Raw genomic sequence first — 26,760 nt, forward strand, 5'->3', positions numbered from 1 at the left:
TCGACGCTCTACAGGCTCTACCAATAGGAAAGTGCCAGCTTTACGAGACAAAATTTTAAAGTGAAGCTCCGCAATCGTGGCCGTGATAATTGTACAACGTCTGATAGAATCGCCGGTCAAAGTCGATCCTAGTTACAGATTCCGTGTTATGCGTCATCTGCTTAGCCGCAGACGCGAACGTGTTGCGCTCTGGTCTCAATTATCGCGCTGGGGGAATTTTAATGAAAAACGAAACGAGTCTCGCGCGTTAATGAGCAAAGTTTTCGACCTGTCGACGGCGGGGGTGGAAGCGAGTTTGAACGGTCTAATTACAGACGGACGATTCTTCGCGATCTAGGCCACGCTCTCGTTACACCGGTCGTTATCGTTTAACGTGACAGCGCACCGCCGTGTCATTCAACGTCGTTCATTTTATCCCCTCCCGCGTCCTTTTTGTTTCTCTTTTTTCTTTTTTTCTTCCCTTTTTCCTCGCTCATCGGCGTCGTTCACGCGTTAGTCTGGTTCCGTTCACCTCGCGGGAGCCGGCCTGACGTAACAGCACGTTTCAATTCACACAAGCGCACAGCCAACCTTGCCGCACTAATGCACTTTTCTCTCTTTGCACATTCCTTGACGCACAGGTCTGCCCAGGCCTATTTACTTCACAGGTATGTAAATTAAGTGTGACTGTGCCCGCTGTCTAGCACTCGCTGTTATGCTTTCAAAGAATATGCTCTTAGTATGTGTGCCGAGGAACCCACTGTTTCGCGTAATTGAACATTATTTGCACGGAATTGCCTCGCTACATGACCGCGATTCGGATTCGCTTCTTGATCGAGTTAAATTAAATAGAAAATTACTCTGGTCCAATTAACGAGGTAATACTGTCTAAAGCAATGCTTTATTTAACAGTAGAGCACATCATGTTACTTCCAACGAATCAAGTAGCTCGTTTTTAACAATTTTCGCGCCCAGATGTATGCAAACAAGAACAAGTTGCAATCGCCGAGTTAATAGATTTTAATCCAGATGGTCGAAGACCGAAATTCCATTATCCAGCATCGGAGTTGCCGCAGCCAAGTTACACAGCTTCGCGAGAGCGTAATAAACCACCGTATTGCAGTTAACCTTGATTTACAATAATGTGCCCTGTAACATTAACAGCCCCTAATGGTTATACATTGCTTCAATTATATATATATACATATATATATATACATTTAACGCACTATCGATGCTCCGCGCGATCGTTCCACGTTACAAGCTGTTTCCGTTGCTCTCGCGTGTTCTTACACGCAACGTACACGGATTATATTTATAAACTACAGCTTACGGGCAAGCAAGTGTGAATAATTCGCGCCAAACTTCCTAATCACGCTCGACGAACGAGTATCAAAAGATACGTCTCTCTATAATTTAGATAAGGCTCTTTGTCGAGTTCGTTCATTCGTAACAACGATAACGCGAATGATGTTGCCGATAGAACAAGCGACACGTGATCCACTGACACACAAAATCGTTTTCAACGTAACGTGTAACGAGTTATTTCAATTTTGCCCATCCCTGGTTTATACCCAGCTCCCGCGACGTAATCTACACGCTATGAACTGCATCCAAGTTACTTATCGTGCTACAATTAGTAATATGTAATACGGTATTAATCATGATCGCAGTACTACATCGTGTCGTGGCACCAGAATTATTCAGAAAAATATGTCGTGATAAGAAAATGTTGCTGGAGAAAATTGTTACATGGTTCGATCGTATCTATCTTTCTGGGAATTGTAACTGCGTGTGCAGTCCTTTGTTGTCGGTGTAAGTGGCGTCACGCAATTGAAACGAGAAAAGATAAAATGGTGTACGTGTATAGCCTCGCTTCTTTTTATTGGTGCAACGATGCGCTCCAAAACACAATTGCAACTTTCCTTCTCGAATAGGACAATGTTTTACTAGTTTCGAGACGCGCACGATTTTTATTTTCAATTAATAATTCATATATGTGGGATGCTGGGCCTGGCTCGAGGTGTCGTATTGAGAGGTATGAATGGAATGTATTGGAAATGTATTTGGTTGTATGTACTTGGAATGTATAATAAGACGTCGAAGAGAGCGGATTCTTAGAAGAATAAAAGCATTTTGATTGTTGAAAGTGGCGAGTTATTGTTCCCAGAATTTCCCACATATATGAATGGCAGTTTGCGTTTGCTATTCAAACTTTCCGTTTTAAAATTCATCAGAATTTTTGCTCGTGTCTGCGACCGGGGCTCTTAGTACCCGTTTCGTAAATTCGACTAAACGATCTCGAGAGTGTTTATTTTCCGACGATGTGCGCATAACGCGGTAGTGCTTTCTCGAATATTTGTGCTGCTCCCAGCATGCCTGGCAGCCCATCCTTTGTGCCCTTTATATTTAGGTAACTTTAATTATTCGCCGGGAAGAGTTCCTTACAAGTTTGAATAACTTTATAAGCAACTTGACTTCGAAACGCCCGCAACACAGAGCCCTAAGGGCCGGAACGTCGTGGCGTGGGCGGAAATGAAAAATTTTTAGAATTGCCGTTGCGGCTTTGACGTTGTAATAAGCGTTTATATTTAAAACAGGGAAAACTGAACGCCCGCCAAAGGTGAAAATTGGCTTCCACCGTTAGTTCACGCGCACGGCTTGTTCGGTGTATTTAGTTTACGTAAATCGTGTATCGTGTATATTTATACACGTAATAACGATGATCAAACATTTGCATTAATTCAATATAATTAACTGATTAAGTATCATTCTGAAACAATATTAATACGGAACAAACCTGGTATTGGATAACCAGTTTTTATTTCGATTCCGGATAGATACGAGCACTTGCGAATATACCATTTTAAATAACAGATTAGCCCATATCGCTGTTACTTCATTTTCGAAATACATTTTCGTTGTATTTAACGAAACGATATCGAAAATAATCATTTTTAATTCGATGTAACGAAGTAACGAACTACTCTTTGCATCATTAAAATGTTTAAACGATATATTTAAAAGGTAATTGTTTAATTAAATTCAAATACACGACAAATATAGTTTCGATAACGTCGCGAGAGAGGAAAGATTAAGATGTTTTGAATAGTTTAGCTTTCATTTTGGTCTCGAAATTTGCCCGGATCTGCTCTCATACACCGAACCCTCCGCAAAGGAAGAAGCATTTCACACACTCGAATCCCAGCCGCGCACACGCGAGCAGGTCGCATCTGCGGCAGAGAAACACACTCGCATTTGCATTTTGCGTCGCGCAGCTATCGCAGCTTTTGATGTGCACTTTTGGATAATGACATCGATATTATAATAATGCGGTTAATACCCCGATCGTAAGGTTCCCCTATTCAGCCGGTATTTCTCTCTCTTTTTTTTTTTTTCCACCGCGCGCGTCGAGTAATCGAACACAGCGTCGCGCGAAATAGGTCCTTCGTACCCGCATGCATGAAACGTAATTAGGAGATGGTTAGTTATTGATGCCGTTTAATTGCTCGCATTTCCACCGGCCAGTAATCGGTATTACGTGAATGCCGCCGCGAATAAGGGGACGCAAATGAGAGAGAATGGTCTTTAATATAATTGTGCCGGTACATAAATCATTCGGTCATAAAATAAATGTATGTCGCGCGTCGCTCCTGGCGCAGCTTTCCAATTTTATAACTTTTTCACAGACATCGATGCATTTTTTAATGAAAGAAAAATGATATAGTATTACTCTTACCAGTTTTGATAGATAATTAAAATAACAGACCCCCCGATGCTTTAGACGCACGCATAGAATGTGGTTGGCTGGCTCGAACAAGTACGAATTTCCGCACGTTTCTTTCCAGACACGGGTAGAGATTCACCGCCGGAACCAGCGCCACCGGAAGTGCCGCCGCGTGGCCCGTCTCTCCACGCGACTCACACTCTGCGGTCGCAACAAAGTCGAAATGGCTGTCCACCGAATGCAACGGGAAACTTCGCTGTGCCAACCGAGCAAATGCAGACGGAGAAATATTCGGGTAAGTCGGAATTTTCGTTTTAAAAATTTGTCTGGATCAAAGGCTCTCGGAGCTCGAGTATGGTTGGTATCGATCAAGCAGCGTCGCAACGTGAACCCTTGTATCCCCGCATGACGATCGCTGACGCATCGGATTAAACTTGCGCGCGATTGCTCGAAATTAATTAGCGAACGGCTGACGAAGTGCACGCGTGGGCGTCGTTTCTCATTATTTCCGCGGCCCTTCGCGCTTTATTGAAACCCCGAAGATACATTACCGATGCAGCCGCCAGTTATGAAACTTTCGGAAAGATAAAATCTCCGTCGAGTGAAAAGAGGAAGTCGGGCAACCCGTCTTCCGGCTCGAACGAGGGGCAGGGAGGAACGTATTAAAACTGATTACTATTTAATTCGACGGTCTGCGAGGTCAGAGAACACCGAAACGCGGTGGGATTAAAAGCTGGAGTTACCAGATACGCAAAGGCGTGTTCGGGCACGAAAATTGAAACGCGACAAGGTCGATCGTTAGAAATGGCTGTTCTGGATCGTGATCGATCCGCTCGTTAAAGGGTTTCCGGTTTCGGGAGAGCGAGTCGTCGACTCGGTTGGAAAATCCATTCGAGAGAACCGCCACGCCGGGACAGCGCTAGATAATGCGGTTCAGTTTTCAGCGAGTAGTGTTTAATTTTGCCGCGTACCCGATTCCCCGGGTTATGTAGATGCGGAGAGGTCGCGAACGTTGGAAATCTGTTTAAACTAATGGCGAAGTAGACCCGGGGATTTTGCATTAACGCCCCCGTTAATTCATTGTAAATATACTCGGTGTGTATTCGTTTCTCTATATTTCTATGTACATACCATTAGTATATTGCCCGGCGACTAAACATCGTTTGTACCGGTCGTTACAGCCCCGCGGATCTCGACTGCGAGAGCGCGACACACACGCGCACACTACTCCAGCCACGCGTGTACTGTGTGTTATACGCGCGATTTACATACTGCCGCGTTCGATTCGCGTTCGCCGATGCTATAAACACTTCTACGATAATAGGGACGCGGTATTAACAAGCGTGGTTATTCGCGATCGTTAATCATCGAGGCTGCCTGGAGACGATATTTTCGAGCGCCCCGGCGTGTTACAACGCTCGGATCGGAGTTCGATCAGCCTCGACACCTGTCCCGATCTCCCTCTATCCCTTCGACGTTTAAACATTTTTCGAGTCGTTGAACACGAAATCCGAGATAACAATGTTTACCCACGTTACACGGTGTATCTTTTCCTCGTTCCTCGAAAGTCGCAGATTTCCTTTAGCGGGCTGCTCGCATAAACATCTTCCCATTCTTCCCGGGGTTTTGGTTTAATTTAAAATTCAGAACTAACGTTGCACGGAACTGCATAATATCAGAACTATAAATTCGTTATGACTGCAGACTGTTTGCTTCAATAATATTGCTCCACATTTTCCTCGCGGGTCGCTCGACTCCGGCAGAGTCTCGTGTACACAAATACTGTTGGTAAATTATACCCTTGCTAGACGTCTACCGTCTTGATTTATTCCCGAAAAATCACAACCGACAGTAACGTCTCGATACCGTGGCCGCGTGGAGTGTATGAATTCTATTTTATAGCCGCGCGGTGTTTTATTCAATGCGATTACTTCCGGTCGCTCTGTAAAGCAGTACGGAACGATTGGATGGCTCTGTATTTTCCTAGGATCACCCGAATTTTACGGGGGCAGCGTTTCGCCGGTGTATCGTTGCCCGATGCATGGCTCGCTATGTTTACACGCGAATTTATAGTAATGCATTCTCGATAAGCCGTATCGCTTTAACGGAGCGCAAAGGTTCATTGAATGCGGCGATCCTTTCCACCGTGAAAAATCAATACCTCCATTGCCGACCTTGTTCCAATTTTTATGCTCCCTAATGAAAACAAACAACAAAACACTTTCGTAGTCCCAGTTAACAGTAAAACATAGTAAAACCGATTATTCGAGAACGATCGAATTTGGTATGCCTTTCCACGATAGTATCGCGGTTCGGTCTTGAACCAGCTTTATATCATTAATAATACACAAACTGAATGCACTGTAATTATATTCCAATTATCGTGATACTGTCGTGTAATCATAATCGTAAATCATTTAACCGTATAATTATCGTGCAATTTCCGTGTAATTACGGTTTAATTACACTGCAATTATAATGCATCTATTTCGTGGATGTAATCTTGGTAAATGTAATCGATAGATCGCGTATGTTCGTCCGAATATAATATTTCAACACATTCTTCTCGTCCGTTCCGGGCACAGGGGACTATCTAGCGAGCAATCAGGGGATCTCGGGAATTGAAAACTGGCCGTTTTCGGGGCGCGTTAAGTCCGTCGATAAAGCGTCAACAGGCTTGATGCTGCGTAATGGCGATAGTCGAAAAATCGCGCGTACCGCCATGCTTTTCGAGATAATACCGTGCATTACGAGGCGGTAACTCACGAACGGACGCGGGGTACTGGCGAGTGACGATTCTTCCGTGGACAATAAAGCATCCAGCCCTCCATCGATGGCCTCGGACCGATGGTTGCCACTTGTAACCCGCGGCAACCCCCATCGCGCTCTCCGTCTCTCCCCTCTTGCGTTTCCGACGCGTAATCAGGTTTCCGCGGTGTATATCAAATTATACGCATGGGGGAAATTTTACTGCTCTCAAGGCTGCGTACGACTGCACCGCGACGCGACAATGACGCGGACGTCCTTTTCACGAGAACTAAAACTCCGGAACGTGTCCAGCGTTTTCGCCAACAGAGCTGGATTCCCTTCGTTTCTGACGCGACCATGCGTTTAGACATTTTTCAAACGACAAGGGGTGCAACTAATATTACGCTCGCAAGTTTGAGTATCTATAAACGCTCGTAGTTTCGAAATTAACTCGACGCTATAGGCTATTGTTCGAACGCGCTGAAGTTACTGATCGATGTTCTCGAAACCCATAAACAACTGTATGGAAACTGTCGCCGACAACCCCCCCAGCGGTTTCCCGTGTTATCGAACGTTCCTCGGACACGATAAGACCGGAAATCGCGGGTGTGTGATTCGCCTCTGCGAAAGAAATGGCGGTTCGCGTATTTTCCGTTCTCGCCCCGGCGTCGTTCCACGCAAATTACCTCGTGGCCTATGGTTCGCGGCCGGGGGAACGAAATTCACCGCACCCCCGAGAGCGTCTACGGGGAGAACGGATATTATTATCCGGGAGTGCTTAAGCTTTACGTATTTTTGCATAACCGGAAATTAGAAATAATTATTGTTGCACCTTCGGGAGCGACGGCGCGTCTTCGCTGGATTCTGTTTAGGGAAAAATAGAGAAACGTGCTCGCGGAATTACCAACGCCATTTTTCTTCGTGTTGGACTTTCCGGACTGTGGATTCAATTTTTTTATACGATCGTAAATAACAAAGACATTATACGACGCGTCGCTGTAAATAACGCGCTGTCGCTTAACGATGTCTCGTGACTTCGGCGTCGAGTCGAAGTAGTTTGGAAGTTTATCAAGACGCGGCGCTTCTCTGTTTCTCTTTGAAGTCCTCTGTAACGTTTCCTCCTCGACCTCTTCGAGCAGTCCTCGTTGCAGTAATTATGAACTTGGACCAAACTTGTTTGATCGTTCGACTAAAAGTAACGCGCGAATCTGAATAAAAGGCCACTGAAAAACAAAATTCCGGTATACGCTGTGGCTGAGGAACATACACCCAACCGAACATGGATCGCACGATTTTTTAAGTCTTTAACGTTGATCTTTCAACACTGTTCGATATTTCCAACACACTGTAGAGTCTCGAGGATCTACAACGTACCAAAGCTTTCAAGATGGCGAGCTTTCAGAAGTTTCGACTATTTTAAATTCATTAGGATCACCGAGTCAAACTAAATTTTGTAAAATCCGTAGTGGTATTCGCTGCAATTTTATAACTTTCGTACGATATAATTACTCTAAAACTTGTGACTGAGTACGTAGAAGAAAGAGAGAGGGGGAGGGGGAAGATTGAATTTAACCTTCTTAATCTTGAATTTCTCGAAATAAATATTCATCGAAAACATTGAAATATTTGTAGTCAATTATTTTCAGTACGTCTTCGATTCTGTTTTTGTCCAGTTTAATAAAAGACGCGAGTCACGCGCGCAACAGCGCATAAACGTATTAAAGCAAAAGCTTGTATCAGAGTTGTTAAACAGTATAAAATAAACTCGGCGTTACGTAGAGAAATAGAAGTAATTAAGGCTGTTTTGCCTTTTATATGGAAATGCTCCTCTTTCCTGTGAAACAAGCGTACAAATTGAGGTTATAATCGTATTTTATCGCGTACGATGTTGAAATTCTAATGCAAAGAATAGAGAGTACAACGGTGCGTGAGCAAATTGTGGATGGTTTTCTACCGGAGAGAAACAATTGCGGCGCTTGAATATAAAATTAGATTCGGCCGGACATTAAATCCAAATTTAAAAGCTGCTTGTAACTCTTGCACGTAGAAACGCAAACATGATGCAAGCCAAGAACAGGAAGGTTCAATTGTCCTGATCTAGGTGTGAAAATCCGAAAAGTTTGAGCTCGTAGAGGTTCGCGTCGATCGCTGACAGAGTTCTCCGCGACTATATTAATCAAATTTCTGTCCACTTTGTTGTCGTGGGGGATGGCCAGGCATTAGGAGGGAAGTTCCGTTCAGGGGCTAGAAGAAGGCAAACATTCGTCGGGTTTCCACCCCCCGCGTGGGTAAACAACTCGCGCCGACTGCAGGATCGAATTCGTCCTCCCAGGACTCGGAGGCACTCGCGTACAGAGAAACTCTCCCGTCGGAACTCGAAACGATTAAGGGTGCCCTTTGAAACGCCGTGGTTGCCGACGCGGGGGGGCTGGAGTTCGCGGAAGACCGGTTGAAATAATGTAGTGCGGGGGTTGCGGCAGTCGCGGAAGCTAATAACTGCGGTTGCTGGATCTGATGATATTTATGCTCGCGGAGAGGCCAAAGACTGCCGCCAGACGGAGGGATCGCGAGACGTACTCGTGTATATTGCATTAAACGATCCCTCGGCCCTTTTATACTCGATTCTTTGGACCAGCCAATCCGATGGGAATCCAATTGGGTACGACTTCTTTTTTTTTGCTTCTCGACCCGCAGGGGGAAAAGAGCATCGCGATAACGAGCGAGGCGATTTTTTCAAATGGAGAATTTTCAAGTTCCGATAATTATTCCGGAATCGCGGGAGTAAATTTAGAATTAAATACACAGGCTGTTAATTAAACGGGGGGCGGTTCGTGTTTAGATTGTACCCGGGGTATCCGTTTCCGGACGATTCTAATTCGCGAAAAATACCATTTACAGAGAGCGGCCGGGCAACGCGCAGGAAAAATAGCTTCATCCATTTATTAAATTATCCCCGGGAATCCCGTCCGCCCGAAGCGTGCGCGAAATTTACCAACATATTTGCGAAAGGTCCACGGCCCGCCGGTATCTCTGGGCAAAAAAATTCCCGTTCGGCCCGAATTGTATTTTTTTCCTCTGCGTTTTCGCGGGTCGATACGCCAAACGTTGCCGGCCGCGTTTTACCTCCCGGGCGCCGGGACGCCCCGGCGAACGAGAAATCACGATCTGGCCAGCGTGTGCAACCACTTTGATCCCGGTTCCACGGAAGATGGATATCGCCGAGCAAATAAACACACGCGGCCTTTGAGCCACTTCATATTTCAAAATATTCGAATAAACGCACAACGAACATTCTCCGCCGCGTAAATAACAAAATTCGAAACGCGGAGCTGTCTTTCTTCGATCCGAATCAAATTTTGTTCGGGCGTTCTGTTGGATTATTAATAAATAATCGTTGGAAAACTGAATCTAACGGTGAGAAACACTGTCCATTGTCTGCATACGAAGGAAAGGGAAATAAACATGATGCAGGCAATGGTTTCTTTCCTTTTTAAGTGGACGCCCGATTCTCTTTTAGGGGATCTGACCGTAGCTTCCAAACCACAGAATAAAGTTCCATTTTTACTTACAAAGTGTACTGCTTTTCCACCCAATTCCAATATGTTCCGATAGAAAATTTGTAATTAAACCGAGGCCCTAGGGAAAGGATAGGTCGAAAACTTGGGTGAAAGCTGGCGAGTTCCGGGGTCGGTTGCGCAACAACCCTCTGTAGCAGAACGGCGCGGGAATTCGCGATTCGGTCGAGGTATTCAAAAAAGACCTACCACCCCCCTCCGTCCAGGTTCTTTATCGCGATCCGGCCCGATAGAACGAAGCGTTAACATTCCGCGAGCCTGGGCGTCCGGTTGTAACGCTGAAAATGCTACCGGGGCCCAGGGATGGTTTATGCCCTGCGACGGGATCGAAGTTCTCGTAATACCTGGCACGGCGTGTCGCGACGGCGAAGACAACCCCCGTGCCCGTGGGTAGGTTGGTTCCCGCGGACGTCTTATAAATTTACCAGCCGCGAAGGCGAGCGTGGACGATAAGTATTTCAGGTACGGCGAGCCAGCCGGTGGCGCTATTGTTGTCCCGGCGATAAGATCTCGCGCTAAATCCAAGCCTCTGCTCGGTTCCACGAGGACAGTTTGAGTTATGCCGGTTGGTACCACAATGAGGAAACGCCGCCCGGTTGCCCGGAGGGTTGCTCGCCGACGGATAGAAACAACGGCGAACGGGGTGAAAACGCCAGACAGAGAGAAAGAGAAGATGCCAGAAAGGACATAGGGAAGGCAGCACCGGAGGATTTATTGGATCAAACGTATCACGCGAGTTGGAACGACCTGTTAGGCCTTTGCCCGTGTTATTCGTGAAATGCAGTCTTATCCGAGCGGTTGTTCGCCGAATATCAATTCGGACGTGAATTACGTACACTCTTCTTGCGGTCGTATCGGGGGATTTTTGTCGATCTCCGGTCTAAATTTATGAAATTTTACTCGGCGAATGTTCGAAAGCCGAGACAAAGGGCGACGGGACGAGCAATAATATCGCGTTCCACGGTTACATCGGACACGAAATTAATGATAAAATCCACGGTCCCGAGACGGTTATACGAATTCGCGGGCGGGCGAATAACGGAAACGTTTCAGAGGTAAGATTAAATTTAATTAGAGTAGAATGTGCAGAGTGCATTTCAGCAACAAAAAACAGAGAAAGGGGTAACGTGGAAAAAGGAGGCAAGAAACAGCGCGAGGAGGAGGAAAGTAGGTGGAAAAGAGACGGGCGGACCGGCGAAGAATTTCATTACATTTTCCAGCACGTGAAAATTAAAATTTTTTAATTGGCTTTATCATCTACGATTCCGGGAAAGAGTGGGGGGGATAGGGCGGGTGGGTGGCGACCAGGAAGATGGTCTAATTAGATAATTATAATTAACGAAATGCTTCGCGACCCCGGTCGACCGTCGCAAAAAACATCGGGGGTACGCTTACGCGCGACGATTATCGAATTTACGCTCGCGGATCGAGGCTTAGCTTACCCTGGAAAAATATATCGCGCCCCCCCTCCACCCACCGCGCGAAACCAACCACTTTCGACTGAAAGCAATTTTCAGCTTAAAGGCTTCCGCGCGGCTTTTATAGCGTCGATATATTTTTCCAATAATATCTGTGGCCGATCCGCTGCCTATGGGACTCCGCGATCTCCGGCTGAGAGGGTGAAACGGGCCTGCGAGGGGGGGTGGACAGGATAGTTTACAATCAAAATCCAGCCAGCGAAGCAGACGCTTAAGTAGTTTCCATCTTGCTGTTAAAAGTGAAATTCAATTTTCACGGCGGGGGACCGACGGTTTTTCTCGTTTTTTTCTTTTTTTTTTCGCCCCGGTAATACTGAGCTGCGACCTCGAGCGTTGCCTCGCTTAATCGGCCCGACGAGTTAGGATTAGGGAGCCCGGAGTAATGCCTGTAATTAAAAGATATTGGCAATTAAGGGAAATTCGTCGAGAGCCTTGGCGTAATCCTTTTCGATGAGTCTGTCTTGTAATAATCGACGATCGTTGTTGCCAATTCCTAAACGTACCGAAACACGAACAAAGCCCGGTGGCTCGACGAAATTTATCAGTAGACTGCGGATGTATATACATTTATGGGAAATTTTAATCCTCGAAAAACTACAGAATGCATTTAATATGCAAAAATATAAGAAACACTTAAAGTAAGATACGAATTATTATATTTAGGGGTTGAGACTCTGCGAAGCTTCCGTTTCTATTAATAAAAATGTGAATTTGCATAAAGATCCGCAGTCTATTTATTAGTTATCGATCCCTTGGACTTTAGAAATCGATTGCGTCCGCAGATTTGTGATTCGAGTTGCTTTATCGCGTAACTTTTGTCTCAAATTTCGCCCTTTTCACCTTCTGCTTCCCTCCTCGTAGCTTTGTATATTAATATTTCAGAATAAATACCTTCTACCGGTTTTCACGGAGGCATTGGCCCGTTGATAAACGGAAGCACGGCAGACACCCGTGCACCCGTGTTCCACGCAGCCCTCCGTTGTCTCGGATGATCGATATTCCGTAGAACAGATTTTCGATGGATCGAAATTCCGGATAAGCGGTGGACGCGATAATCGAGGCCCCGCGGCGCTATATATCATCGCTGCGTAGAATTCTGACCCTCGAGTCAATACGACGAAGCTGCATCTTACGTCACTTATCCGATGTGTTGGATTCCAACACTTTATTTAAGAGAAGAAAACTCGTACAGCTATTACGTCGACCGAAGACTAGACTCTTTCTGTCCGTTTTTCGGTATTGCAGGCGTTTATATGTTATTGGTAGAGATGGGTAGAGGTAGGGACGACGATTCAAGGGATAGTGTGACTCAGGAAGGGTACTAGGTTCAGGATGAGTAAGGATTAGAAATCTGGACTAGGATGGTGTTTGTCTGGTCGTGTTGGTCATCCAACAGATGTTAAAAAGTTAATAAATTATAAATAAACGAGACGTGCGACGGTAATGGTTGTAAAAATTGCGTCTGAAACCACTGCACTCCTTATCGCTGTTTTCGTAACTTCCGGTGTATTTAATGAGCAAAGGAAACTCCGGGGGAACGAAGCTGTCGTCGAGGCAAGAAGAAAGTGCGAGACAACGGCGCGGGAACGACAAGAAATTGTTTGTCATGTAATTAATTTGAGATTAGGACGAGGGAGAGGCGGACAAAGGCAAAAGCGGTCGGCCAGGGTATTTGTAGGGGACGACAGAAGCGGCGACAAAAAATTGAACATCCAGCGGAAGGAAAACGGAAGTTGACGCTCCGCTCGCGTAGGAATCTCGAATCGCGGGGCTCGTCAACTTTTTACTATAATAACACGAAGCACGATCATCGAAAGATTTCGTTTCTCGAGTAGGAGGTCACAGGGTGGTTTCAACTCCCCCGAATAACGTATTAACCCGTGAGCGTAACTTTCGCTGAACCATCGGCGCCGCGGCGTCGTCGAAAGCGATTCAGACACGAATGGAACGCTGCCGGCGAACTTGTTGCGGCGCGCATTAAATCGTCCTATCTTATTAAACTTCTTCGAGGTGGAAGTTTATTTCCGCGGGAGCCGGTGTTTCGTGTAACGAGGTTCCGCGCGCGGAACGCGGAAACGCGTCAACTGTTCGCAACAGCGCCAGAACGGACGGGGCAGTCTGCTAATTTCAGGATCAAAAACAGAGTTTCCGTACCCTTGCGTTCTTATTTTTATGCACGTTGTGTTTATATTAAAAACGCAGCTTCGTAAACTCGATTTGGACGATGACGGGATTATTCGACCGCCATTAAATATTTTCGACGAGGCCTGGGACTCTATTTCCATCGATGGTTGGCCATGAATGCGACTGAAATTACCGCCGACAGGACAAAGCCCTGGCGAAACCAATTCCGATGCAATATCTATTTTCTATCGGGATAGCGAGCTGATTTCACGGGGAGAATAAATTTGACGTTTATCGTATCTGCATGCATGCGTGCACGCGCATTCCGCTCGAGGAACCAATCGTAACTGGCGCGCACGTACCCGCGAACACCTTGGATAATGATATTGCTGTCGACCGACGGTTTCTGATATTGCTTTGATTCTTGCGACCGGTAATATTCAGTTTCCGCGATTGCCCCGCGGTTTCTAAACCAGCCTCGCTTTTGTTCGATCGTTCGAAATCCCCTGAATCGCGCGAGAACCTTTTCGATCGAACGATGGTAGGTTTCGTCGCGGATCGAATACATTTTGTAGAAATAGTTTTCCATCGAAACTTTGAGAAGTAACCGGAATCAGTTGGTATCGATCATCCTGTACAGGTTCCGTACAGGTGTTATGAAATTTACTCGGTATAAATATAAACGATCTCGATTTACACCACCCATTTTCAAAGGTTAAATAAAGTTTGTACGTCATTGGTTTGATTCTCCTCGACATCGTTTCGCCGCTAATAAAAATAGCCATTCCCCCCGATTGTTTCTCGCGACATTTAAGAACGAGAACTCGGTGAAATAGACTGCTCGATTAATTGCAGCGAAAGTTCCGCGATCTCTGTTTAACGGGAAAGTTATTAATGAGTTGTTAAGTGGAAAATGTCCGCCTCGGTTTCGTTGCTCCATAAATATTCAGCTCGTAAATGATTCAGTCTCCTTCGCTCTCCTCTTGATCGTTGTTTCTATAACTGTAGGAACTTACTTTTCAATATAACCGTGTTTGCGAATCCCCGGGAACGGAATTTAATAAAATCGTTTATACGAATTAAGTTTACAGAGTCGGGGCAACTTTCTAAGAACAACGTCGAGTGCCGAGTGCGCCCGGGATACCCGATTCGTTTGCACAACGCTGTAAATACACGGCGAAAACGATAAATATCCGACGTCGAGAATTGGAAACGCCGGGGCCAGCGAAACCATGGGGCCTCGTGGATATCATTTTGCGAACGCTTCAAACTGAAGTGCCGGAAAAATGGCGCACTTCGTGTTTCTTTTGAAAGTCAGTACCTTTCATCCGGTTAAAAACTCAAACTTCTCGTTCACTTCTCGTGAATATTCATTAATATTTATATGCGACTTGTCTAAATACGAAAATTCCGAGCAAATTAAACGGCAGAAATGATAAATCAAACATCCGTTCGAACGCGGAACCGGTACAAGGTACAATTTTTATAAGACGTGCGTATGTAAGTCTGCGAAGTTCGGGAGCGACTAATACAATTAGTAACGTTCCAGGAAGATTACAGAGGAGTTAACAAGTCTGGCGCGATAGGAAGGCCCGTTTTAAATAACGATTAGAATGAACTATTATGCGCTTATCGCGGCTTACATAATGTTCTGTTAGTAACGATCATAAGTTGCATGCGAGAGCCGGCAGAATCTCGGAGGCGATGGCGTGACCCCGCCGCGTTATAAATGTGCACACCGCGCGCGGTTCAAGTTTGCGTACATGTGTAAACTTGCGTTTATACGTGCACGCTCGACGACCGTTTCCATCGCCAGCGGGATTCCTCGCGTTCGTAATAATTCGGAAAATATTGTAAGAAGCGTATGTGTGTGGATCGTTGGAATCGATGAGCGAGGCGTTTAGGTTCAAGCTGTAATATGTCCGGGGTACTGCGTTTTGTTTAGATTATTATTATGTTCGACTTCGACGGCAGAAAGTCGAGAGCACTTACCGTTTCACGTTTATGGTTTTTTTCTTTTATGTTTTATGTTCTTTACGTTAAATAGTTTCAGTAAATATTCAATAATATAGTTGTATCGTTACGTTTGGTGTTCAAGTGTTTGAATCCGTCCACACGCCTCTCTGGCCATCCTCGACGATCCTTACAATATTTCGTTCGAATAAAAAGCAAAGTTTCGGGGATACGGTGAAACGTTATTACGGTCGGGAATCGCATCAGGCCCGGTGCGTTTTCCTTGGCAACGGCGGTCCACCCCCCCCCCGTATCGGAAGGGAGGTCAGATAATCTGTATCGAACGGTGGCGTCTGCAGGGCCCCCTGGGCGTTGCCGAATTAATATTCGTTGGCTTATTTCATTTCGCGCCGATCAAGGTGTTGCGTTCTTGAAATTCTCGGCAAATTGTCCCCCCGGCCTTTTCACGTCCCGTCCCCGTGTCGTTCGTCCCCTTCCGCTGTCCCGTCATATTATTTCCGGTGGCGGCATCCCCTCCGAGCCCCACGACGTTATCCACATTCTGCAGTGCTCCTATAGAGACGGCCCCTCCGGGGCCGACTATTGGCCTGGCCGGACGGGATAATTAGTAGAAACGTCCAGGGCATCGGCGGTTCGCGAGATAATTGAGAAACGAAAGGAGCCGCTGCAACGTCGGGATGCTTTCACGTCTCGACGCTCCAAGTTATCCACGTACGGTGCGTTACGTACAGTGCGGGGAATCTGAGCGACCGTGGGCATCCGTGGAACGCGGCCTGTCGTTATTGCTCGTTATTTTATTCTTTTTTTTTTCCTCCGGCCCCGCGAATTCCGATACGTCGACGGCGGTAAATCAACCGGCCCGGCTCTTTGCGCCGGGATACACGGTCAGAAACGCGAGCCGTCAAAATCGCATCCCGTGAAAATTAAATTGAACGCGTTATCCGACGATTTCGAGAGCCACTGGTCGAACGATACCAGGAAAAGTACAATGAACTGTTGGATGACCAATCTCCTTATCAATGTATATTCTGGCTCATCGCCTCTTAGTCGCCTACATGACAAGCCCTTGCTCATTTTGTCAACAAGGGTAGAGTTCACCTAGGTTCGTCATACCATGCCCTTTTTCCTTTCTTCAGTCTTAGTATATAAGATTTAGAAAGTAGGCAAGAAACAGCATTACATTCTTGACTGTCGGACTGTCAGGCTCGTTTTAATGTCCGCCATTGTTTGCCTCAAATATACATATATTCATATTTCACCCGCGTACTAATTTCTCCAACCCGGACTTCAACAGAACATCCTCTACACGATTCTACTCCTCGCTCTCATGAACACTCTCGAACCGAAAAAGCGCCGGAAGCTTCGATCTTTTTCGACGGTGACACTGTCGCGGGGGGCCAAAGATCGCGGAAGATCGGTGCACTCGAATCGGCGGATAATGTTAGTCGCGTAAATTCTTGGGCAAATATTTGCGCGATGGGAGCAGCAGCGCTAAACGCACCCGGGGAACACCGGGGCGAGGTAAACAACGCCGTCTCCGCGGTGAATTTCAATGTTACGTCTCCGTGCGTTTGGAAATTTTATCGCGTCATCGGCGAGTCCGCGTGAAAGGAAGATTACCCTCGGCGCGTGTAGCGGCGACGCGCTGCGTCCGCTCCGTCGGACGGAATTTCTTAAGTAAATATTCATTAGATGGGAAAACTAGCGCCGAGTCGACGACGACCGACGCTACGGGGATCCCCCGGGGGGGAGAAGAATTCCTCTCCCGTCCGAAGTCCTGCCACTTAGCGCGCCCTCGGCGAGAACCAGACGGCCACCGAGTATTCCGATAACGTTGTGTCAAAGGACCCGTTTAAATAATCCGCTATGCATAGCTTCGATCCTCCTGCGCGACCTGTTGTGGCCTGAGGAACGTAGAGGATTCTCACTATCCATCACACGATTTTCTCTCACGCATTAGGAATAGACAACGGAGAAATCAGGACCCCATCTTACCAGCTTGTTGATTCGCAACGTTGAATTTTCATTTGGATTTTCCGAATATAAAAGGGTATTTAAATGGAAACACACCTTGAGATTGTATCATGAGGGTTTTAGGTATACTTTACCGGCGAACCCTTCTTTCTGTTGGCTGTCTGGTTCCCTGGGCGGCTGCCCTCCGCAATGGCGGGCTTTCTGATTAGCCTATGCATTCTTGAAATCGCCTCCGTGCGATTTCACAGGCATGAAAGTTTAATCGCGGCCCGCGTCGTTCCCGAAAGTAACCCGAAGCGGTTCCTTTGGCTGGTGGAAGTTCGGTCGCTACCTGGACGCCGATTCGAGTATTAAATTACCTCTTTCTCCGCACGCGCTCTGGCGCCGTAGTGGCTGTTTCGCGCCGTAAACGGAAACGAATGTTAAGAACAGCTTGCGCGAACTTGAAAGAGATAAGGATTATTACGTCTGAGCCGGTGTCGGTGCGCCGGGGCCCCGGAGTCGCAGATTTTCGCGATCCTCGCCCAGGAGAAGACGGGATTATACATCGGAGCATGCATTATGGATAGTTTTAAAAGGGCTGCGCGAACTTGAGATCCTGTCGGGACAAGAAATGAAAAAGTTCATATGAACACGGCTACCGGAGTTCCCTTTCCGTTTTATCGCTCAGCTTTGTTGAATAAGTGATGACCGATGGATGGGAGGTCGAGGAAGGATCTATTGCCAGAACCCTCGCCTTAAACTGGCACGAAAAATGTTTCGAAACTTCCGGAAGCAGCAGAGATTTGTTAGAAATATGTAGTCGGAGTGGTCGTTGGTTTTATTTTATTCATTTTCGAAGGGTTGTTTAAGCTTTCGTCTTTATAATGAATAGCAAACAATGGGTCCGTCTATTTTTGACAATATTTATTTCGTTCAATTAAAACACAACGTCGCGTTCAGTCTACTAATGAACGTAAATATTGAAATAGAAAGCAGAACGAGAAAGTTAATTCTCCTCTGCTAAAACAATTCAACGCCCCGGAACTGCGTCGAAAACGCGGCGTTAAATGCAGGGATAATAAAAAATTTTTAACTCGAATTTTCGTATAGCCAACAATGGGAGGTCATGACCCGAACGAGTCCGTTTTGGATAAAATCCGGCTCAACTTTTAAGGGCCAATCACTGCAAACGTATCTCAAAATATCAGCCGCTAATAGTCGCCTGTATTTTTGTGCAATTTTGAGTTTCGTGCACATCTCGCAGACAAAGGCTGTCTGCCTTTAAGATTGTTACAACTCGCTCCCAATCGAGCCAAAAATGCACCTCTACCGGCGATGCTAGCGAACTTATCTCTCATAGCCGTTCGAATGGCGGCGATAAGCTCGAGGTTCCCGCGTCGAGGCGCTTTGTCAACGGGGAAAGTATTCTCCGAAGAGAAATTCTGAGCTCGCGGGTCGAGATAAGTTACAAGCGGTAATTGTATCCAGCGCTCGGAGGGGCGTGCGCGTGCATTTAAATTTGCAAATTAATCCGGAAGCCGAGTGTCTCCGCAAACACGAGACATTCGACACCGGGTTACCGGATGTTTGCGCTCCGCACTGGCAAAAGACGCGGGGACCGGCATTGCGGAGCTCCGAGATTCGTCTGACTCCTGAAACTCCGACGGTGCACCGCGATTACCAATTTAAGGACCCCTTCTTCCTTCATGCGTATGGATTTATTCTCCGACGCCGGTATCGACATGCAAATCCGCCCCTCGCGCACCTATATACGCGTCTGGGCGGTTTCACGGCGGCACACGGTGGCCCATTTACCCCAAAAACGCGGTAAGATTCGCTTCTTGAATTTTGGAAACTCGTGACTCGAACGCATTCGCCAGAATCCTTGTCGTCGATCGCAGAAAATAGCCTGTGCGAAGACCAACGAAATGCTCGGTCCGATAAATCTGGCACGGTTGGGTTCGCGATTATTTAGTTGGACGAATCGTTAGCTCGTACACGCGTCCCGTCGTCAGCCCCCCATCGGCGTCGTCGACCCCGTGAGCGGTTGTCGTTCCATCCGCGGCACGGAGACACTCGGGGCCAGGAAGTCGCATCAAGTTCGCTAATGGGATTTACATCTTGGGTTCGCTCAGTCAGCCAACGGGAGATCCATGACGCATCCACGCGAGACACGGAACCGACGACGACGACGACGACGTCTGGCAAACCGAGCCGTTTGACAAACTGAATAATAATAATTACCGCGCCAACGTTCCATCCTGCCCACCCCCTTCGTCTGCCGCCGCCAGTCACCCGATAGGCGACTTGTTATTCCAGGAAACACTCGAAATCGCTGTTTGTCACGCACCAGTCTCGCCCGGGCCGAGTAACTTTCGCATCGACGCTCCGAGTGTGCGTGCCTTCGATTTCGCGTCGAAGGAGACGTTAATTAATTCTAGCTTCGTTCCGTCTCGCGCCCCGTTTTCGAGAAAATGGGGAAAAGGGTGTCAGGGTTCGAGGAGGCCGTCTTGTATCGGGTGAAAGTATAATATCTTCTCGTTTCGCAGTTTCCACGAGACGGCCGGGAACTTCGGTTGTTCCGATTCCCTCCCTCGCTCTCGTCGAGAGTTTACTTTCTTACATATCCTTGAGACGTTAATCGTTACTCTATTAAACTGTTCGAGAAGACGTCGGGCGAACTCGAGGACCCACTGTCGAGACGCTCCAGCGCCGACGATACGATAATTACGCGTTTCTCGGCTCGTAGTTTTCGTTGGGAAGTTCGGGGACGGTGTCGTAGACAGTACGCCAACCACTTCCCCCAAACATTTGCGCGAAACGCTTCAGACGGGGAACAAAATAACAGTTATGCTTAAAATTTTTTGAGTCGAGGATAATCGCGGTGGAATCCGAAACAAATTTTCGGTACACGTTTACACGGTGTCCCCATCAACTCCAGGAACCTTTCATGGTTGCGCTGAAGGAAGATGGGGGCTCGCGGGCGGGGGTTGGAAGCCCTTCGTGATTTCCTATTAGCACAGATATTGCTTCGCGAAGAACGAAAGTAATAATTTATCCGGGCATGGGCTCGGTAGGGTTGACTGCGTCTCTCTCTTCCCTTGGACTGGCTGTTTGACCCCCTCGGATTTCTCTCCCTCCGTGCTCGTATGTATCTTTTCGCCCCTTCTCTCGTTCCGTCTCGCGTCAGAGCCCCCGTTAACCGCCCCCGAGCTTAACCCACCGCCGCGTCCGCCCGGTTCATTGTAGCGCGAAAATAAGTGAGTGTATGATGCACGGGCGAGGGGAAATTATACGGCCTGTAAGTGGAAAAGGAAAAGGGGGGTTGCCACGGACCGCCACGGGGTTGGACTGAATACCTAGCCGCGGCGAGACGCTTGCCACCGTCGGAGGGCGAGAGCGAGAGACGCGAGATTCGCTATTTCTCGAAGCCCCTTTCAAACGGCCGTCGCGCACCTAAACTACCCGCTCTTTTTCTCCAAGTTGCCGCGTTCCTTTCTCCCTTTTTATTCCCCGTGTCCCTCTATCCAGCCTCCACCGACCGGTCGATCTCTTCTCCAGGAGTCCGCTGCTCCCTTTTTTCTTTCCCTTACGCTCTAGCCAACTCTCTCTCTCCCTCTCTCTTTTTCTCTCCTCGAGCACTGAAAAAGGCTCGAACGGTCGAACGGAGTTAATCCTTCGCGCGCGAAAAGCAAAAGGCGGACCGGGCCGGCTCTTGAGTTTCACGGAGCTTTGGCGATTACGGCGGCGGAAAGGGGACCGTCCTTGGAGCCTTTTGCGACCGACTGTTAAATATCCGGACAGCGAGCACTCGGGAACACCGGGGGCCGGGTTTCGCGTGGTCGGTGCATGTGCACCCAGAGCTGTTTAGACTTCTAGTCGTCGGGCAAATATTCGCACGGACACGCGCCGTTTAACAGACGACTGGCTCGTCGGTCGCTAATTAGGGACCGCTACCGGGGGCCAAGAAGTTTGCACAAACGCCGACGTGGTTGGACATAGCGTTTACTTATATTCGGAACAAAAAAGGCAATCGGAAACCGACTTGGGTAAACGTTAACACTAAACCTACCACGATCGGTCATCCGATCGTTTGAATGATTTATATTTCTTTTTTTGTAAAAACTGGACAAAATTTGGTACCAAATTCTGGTTAGCTTCCGATGTAAATAGGAAATATATGTATAGCAAAGTTTCCATTCTCTCACAACAGTCAAACAACGCGTATGAAAAATAGTTAAACTTTAAGCATGTACAGTTCCGAAGCTACTAGTGTTTTCTCCATAATTGAGCCACTGTTAGAAGCAGTAAACCTTCCCCTTTAAAATGGCTTTTGGTTTTTGTCGATCCGACTTTCCGTTTTCGAGATATCGTAATTTTTGTAAAGGGGTAATTTTTCTAATTCGACTATCGCTGTCTTTGTCTGACGCGTCGCGCTGGACCTCTCTTTCTCGCACGTGACTCGTGACCATCGTGGCCCAGTGACCTACTTTCAATGCGCGCGCGCGCGGTCAACGACCTTGACAAGGCCGCAGCAAAAAAGTAAACAAACGCTTCGGACCCTTCTATTTCCGGAACTAGCCACCGCATCGACTTAAAATTAAAATCGCTATATCTCCGGAACTAATAAAGCTATCGACTCGTACAAACTCTCATTTTAAAGGGCATTTCATCCCCTATCCAATGAGAATATAAACAATTATAATTCATTCTGCCTTCTATGTTTATTTTCACATTTACTTTGACGCTACATACCCAAAGTGGTTTCAGCAATTCCTACTGATCGTACTACTAGTACACGATAAAATTGGACCATAATTTTTTATTTGATTGAATAGTGCCGGTAGGTTTAGCGTTAAAATGATTGAACGCTATCAAAAACTTTATAAAAATACCAACGGATCGAAGCTGAATTTAAGTTTAAGATTTGATTAGCAATTTAAACCTGCCTCTTCTCTGACCGTGTACTTGAATTTGCGCTCCATTGTAGCGCCGCCTCATTATGGCGGATAACGTTGTTAAAAAAAATGAAAATGCGAAGCCGCGGGGAATAATGCTTCGCCCCCGCGAAGCTGAGGCGCGCAACAATCCCGTCTTGCGCGATCCCGCGTCGTGTTACGCCGCGCAACAATCCCGCGTCTCGGCTTTTCATCGGAACTTCTAATTAAATAACAAGTTGATGCAAGTTATTCCGAGCTGGCGGGTTTCGCGGGCGTCGTATCGGTTCTGGTTTATTGTTTTCGCCCCGCCGCGTAAGTTTCTCCTCCGCCGTTGTTTCTCTTAGGCTGTTTCGGCTCGCGTACGCGGGGGAGCATATATTTATTTAACGGCTTTATTCGTTTTGTCGGTGATTTTCCATTCGTGATTTTGCTTCTCGAGCCTTTACAGACTCGCAGAATATCAAAGACGCCGTGAACACCGTTTTTCTCGGATAGAGCGATCGTTAATTCCGGATCGACGGACGCGGTATGCTGCTTGTCTCGATTACGGCGATCCCGTTGACGAATCGAATAGGTTTCGGGACATTTCTAAATGAAATTTTTTCATTAAAAGCGATTAAACGCCTACGGGGACCGTTCTTAGGCGCTTTAACGGGGTACGCTTCGGATTCTATTATCCACGGGCCGACTTATGACTCACGGCGCGGAAAGGGAGAGAAGCCTTCCCCGACAAATTAAAACCGCCATGGTTAAATTAACGGTACCCTCGGCGCGATGAGCGTCTAATAAAACAACGTACCGTGCCGTGTAATAAGGGGATGTCCCGGATTTAATGTTCCTACGGGCTATGGCGCCGATAGAGGCCATTTGAAATTACACCCTATAAAGCAGGGAGACGGTTGAAATTTTAACCCGCGCTTCCGATAAACGACCAGCATCCGCGCATTTATTTTCCTACGGCCAGGTGTCGGTTGTTCGATGTAAACTGCGAAACGCCGCGCGATTTATTCGCACGTGGACCCTTTGATCATTTACGACATCGCAAATTGCCTTTCTCACAATGCTCATAAACGGGAGCATTCGGTAAATAACGGCCCTCGTAACGTCTACTTAATAAAAAATAAAAACGACCAGGGACGACGATTATTTATGGGAAAATTAATTGTACAGGCTTTTCCGTAGCTGAGGAATCGATGGATAAAGAGGATAAAAATATTCGTACATTTTTTAGTATAATTCTTGCGTATCAGCACTTCTTTGCACGGTTTGTAATTGCACCGACCTCTAAACTCTATTGGAATTTGTTATTCCTGCCCTTACGTAAAATGAAACGTTTCACTGTACAGAGGATACGAGTTGCGCTACATTTTTCTTCTTTTAACGACTCCAACGACTAAGATCTACCACCGTACTCATATAAAAGTTCTTCCTGTTAGAGTTTAGACCAAGTTAGTGAATATACGAGTAACGGAAAGCGTATCTTCCCCAGAAAGCTCTTGCTATGCAAGATGCACGAACCACAACCTAAATGGCCAGCGTCGAGCGGCTCAAAGCAATTACTTTTAATATACAAAAGATTTATAACGTAGAAGAGTCGCAGCAGGTCTCTGCTTTGCCTTTTACGCCTTCTTCTGCTCCCGTTCCCTCCCACCCTTTACCAGGCTCTTATTGTTCTTTCACAAACGCAAACATCGTCAGTTCTTTTTTTTACGTAGAAGATTCGTGTTCGAAGTACGAGGTTATTGGCGACAAGACGCATTAATCGAAATGCAAAGGCTACGAGTTTAATTTACTTTAATTTTTGTCGTCTCAGAAATTATAGCTTCGTTCCTTTGTTTATAATTTTTCCCGTGGTGTTTCTGGCGAGCACCAGTTGCCTCCGCCGAGTTGTTTCCTCGTCTCGAGGCGGAAAAACCGGCGCGCGATTCGTCACCGTGCCAGCTGACGCTCCTCGTCCAGTGATTTCAGTCCCCTGGAATTATTTCGATGCCCGCAAACTCCCCGACAGCTTTTTCGTGCCTCCACTTTCTCCTTTTTCCACGTCTCCGTGGGTTTCATTAGCTCGTCCCCGTGTGTCGCGGAACGTTTACAGGACGAATTATTATTTTCACCGAGTCGTCCCGCGTCCCAGCTGAGATTGCGACCGACGATGTGCAATATGGTGCCGACACCAAAAATATTTTCATCGAACGAATTTATACGGTTATAATATAACTCGCCAGGGGTTGCAAAGCACCGTTGCCTTTTAGACAAAATTAAAGATCAAAGATTCCTGTTAAGATGTAAATTAAAGATGCGAGAGCCACGAATCCCTACGTGCGCCACAGTATCGTTTTATTGCAGGGCTAATTTAGAATTTTTGGGAAGTCGTGTATCACACGAAGGTCCCTTGGTCCCTTAATCCTCGCCGACTAATTTTCAAGAATCTTTCTTTCAGAAACCCTCCGCAAGGGAAACACATGTACACGGTCAACCAACGCAAGAAATGCACCTTGGTGTACTTAATTAAACGTAACATGTCGCAACTTCCAGCGAGAAAATAATTATTAAAGTATACGAAATCGCGCCTTTGAGTCACGTTTCTCGACGTTTCGTCAGCCCCAGCGGCCATCTTCATTAGAGGCCTGATGACGCACCGATAGCAGAGCAACAAGATGGTCTCGATAGCGACCATTAAATGTTCGAACGTCCAGGCTTCGACCACTGAATCTTCATCGACAGGAGAGTGCAAGAGATCAGTAGCCCTTATCGTAGAGGCAATCTGGCCGAGGTCGAGGTTAGGTTGGCTGGAACCAGAAGCTCTCAAGGGCCGAGTCTCAGGTATTGGACGTCCAGGTTATTACGTACGCGATACGGATTTATGCGGACGTAACGGTCGAAGTTAGGGGGATAGATAGGATCGTGAGTAACCGGACGCACTTGACTGTAAATGACGTAAACGCAGCCCGTGGGTCGGGGATTATGAGGGCGTTACGTCGTGATGTAAACTATGACAGGTTCTTTAAGACGACGTCGATATCGGGCAGATGCGTAACGAGCAGGCGATTTACGAACGGGGAGATTCCGTGCACTTGTGGCGAACGATGATTGACGCGTCCTCTGGCACGCATGGGGGCTTGGACCGTCTTAATCGGGCGTCCGTGGCCCACATGTCATTAACGTTTATCGGTTTTACGTACAGTCGATCGCAGAAGTTACTTTCGTTGGAAATCTGTGGGTGGAAAATATCGCGTTGCACGGCGAACAAAACAAAATTATCGGAAGGTGCAATTTATTCATGAATCCAATTTCATCCTGGAAATCTATTTGCATTACGAATAGACCAGGTAGCGCCGTTTGCGCATATTGAGCAGAGAGGAAAGGGTTGCACCGTGCATACGGTAATGGCCGAGTAAAGTAAATCGATGCCGTGCATATGCATCGGTAAGAACTACTTTCCACGACTTTCTCCCCACCATTTCTCTGTCTCATTCGCGCTGCGAAAGGTACGTAGTCGATGGACTATGTAATGAAATCGGCGCACGCCACCGTACGCGCGCGATTCGACTAACCCAATCTCGCGGGAAAGGTGCCGACACTTAAAACCATTTACGTGTACCGCTCTATCAGATATTACATCTTTCTCCGAGAAATACTTTCCGAGCGTAATCGCGCGCGAACGGCCCAGAAAACCCGACGCTCGACGTTACAGGAATTGTTAAACGATGCAAATGCCGTAGCTGGCGGCCATTCGCGAATACCAGATGCCGAGATTCGACAGTTTACGGGGCGGTGAATCGTAATCTTTCGATGTTATTTATTTTTCACGCGATTCGAAGGTCAATAACTTAAAATGGTCTCGCGTATTCTTTAAAGATCCCTGGAAAGTTTGCCTATGAGATAGCACAGGTTCGTCATCGTCGACGCGTATAACGAAACTTCTAAAAGACAGCTTATATATTATACGGTTTCCTCGGCAGGAAAAGCAAATAAACATCTCCTTAGGGAACTTAGACTTTATTACAAGGTTCTCCGGGCGTCAAGGGAACGCCGGAACGCGTACCGGTGACGGAAGAACGCCAAAATTGATTAGTTTTCTGATGAATAAAACATCGTGTATCGAGTGTTTTCCCGGGAATAATTACACGATACCAGGAAGAAAAGGGGTGGGTGGGCAGGGTTTGGTGGCGGATGAGAAAGTACGTTGATTAAAGTTTCAGCAGAAAAATCAACGTCGGCGGGCAACATCGACGGAAGCGCGGATAATGGAGGATACTCGA

General features: G+C 46.9%; 1 protein-coding gene across 1 annotated transcript in view; it reads left to right on the forward strand.

Moving 5' to 3' along the window:
• LOC122399470 overlaps positions 1-26,760 on the forward strand; it is a 374,300-nt gene that overhangs the window by 251,812 nt on the left and 95,728 nt on the right. Inside the window, exons 7-8 of the mRNA XM_043400169.1 lie at positions 621-647; positions 3,828-4,001. Of these exons, the coding sequence (XP_043256104.1) occupies positions 621-647; positions 3,828-4,001 (201 nt within the window). The remainder of the gene's footprint in view (positions 1-620; positions 648-3,827; positions 4,002-26,760) is intronic.

The sequence above is a fragment of the Colletes gigas genome, unplaced genomic scaffold (genome assembly GCF_013123115.1).
Source record: "Colletes gigas isolate AHSC1104 unplaced genomic scaffold, ASM1312311v1 Colletes_gigas_Sc00013, whole genome shotgun sequence".
Classification (NCBI taxonomy): domain Eukaryota; kingdom Metazoa; phylum Arthropoda; class Insecta; order Hymenoptera; family Colletidae; genus Colletes; species Colletes gigas.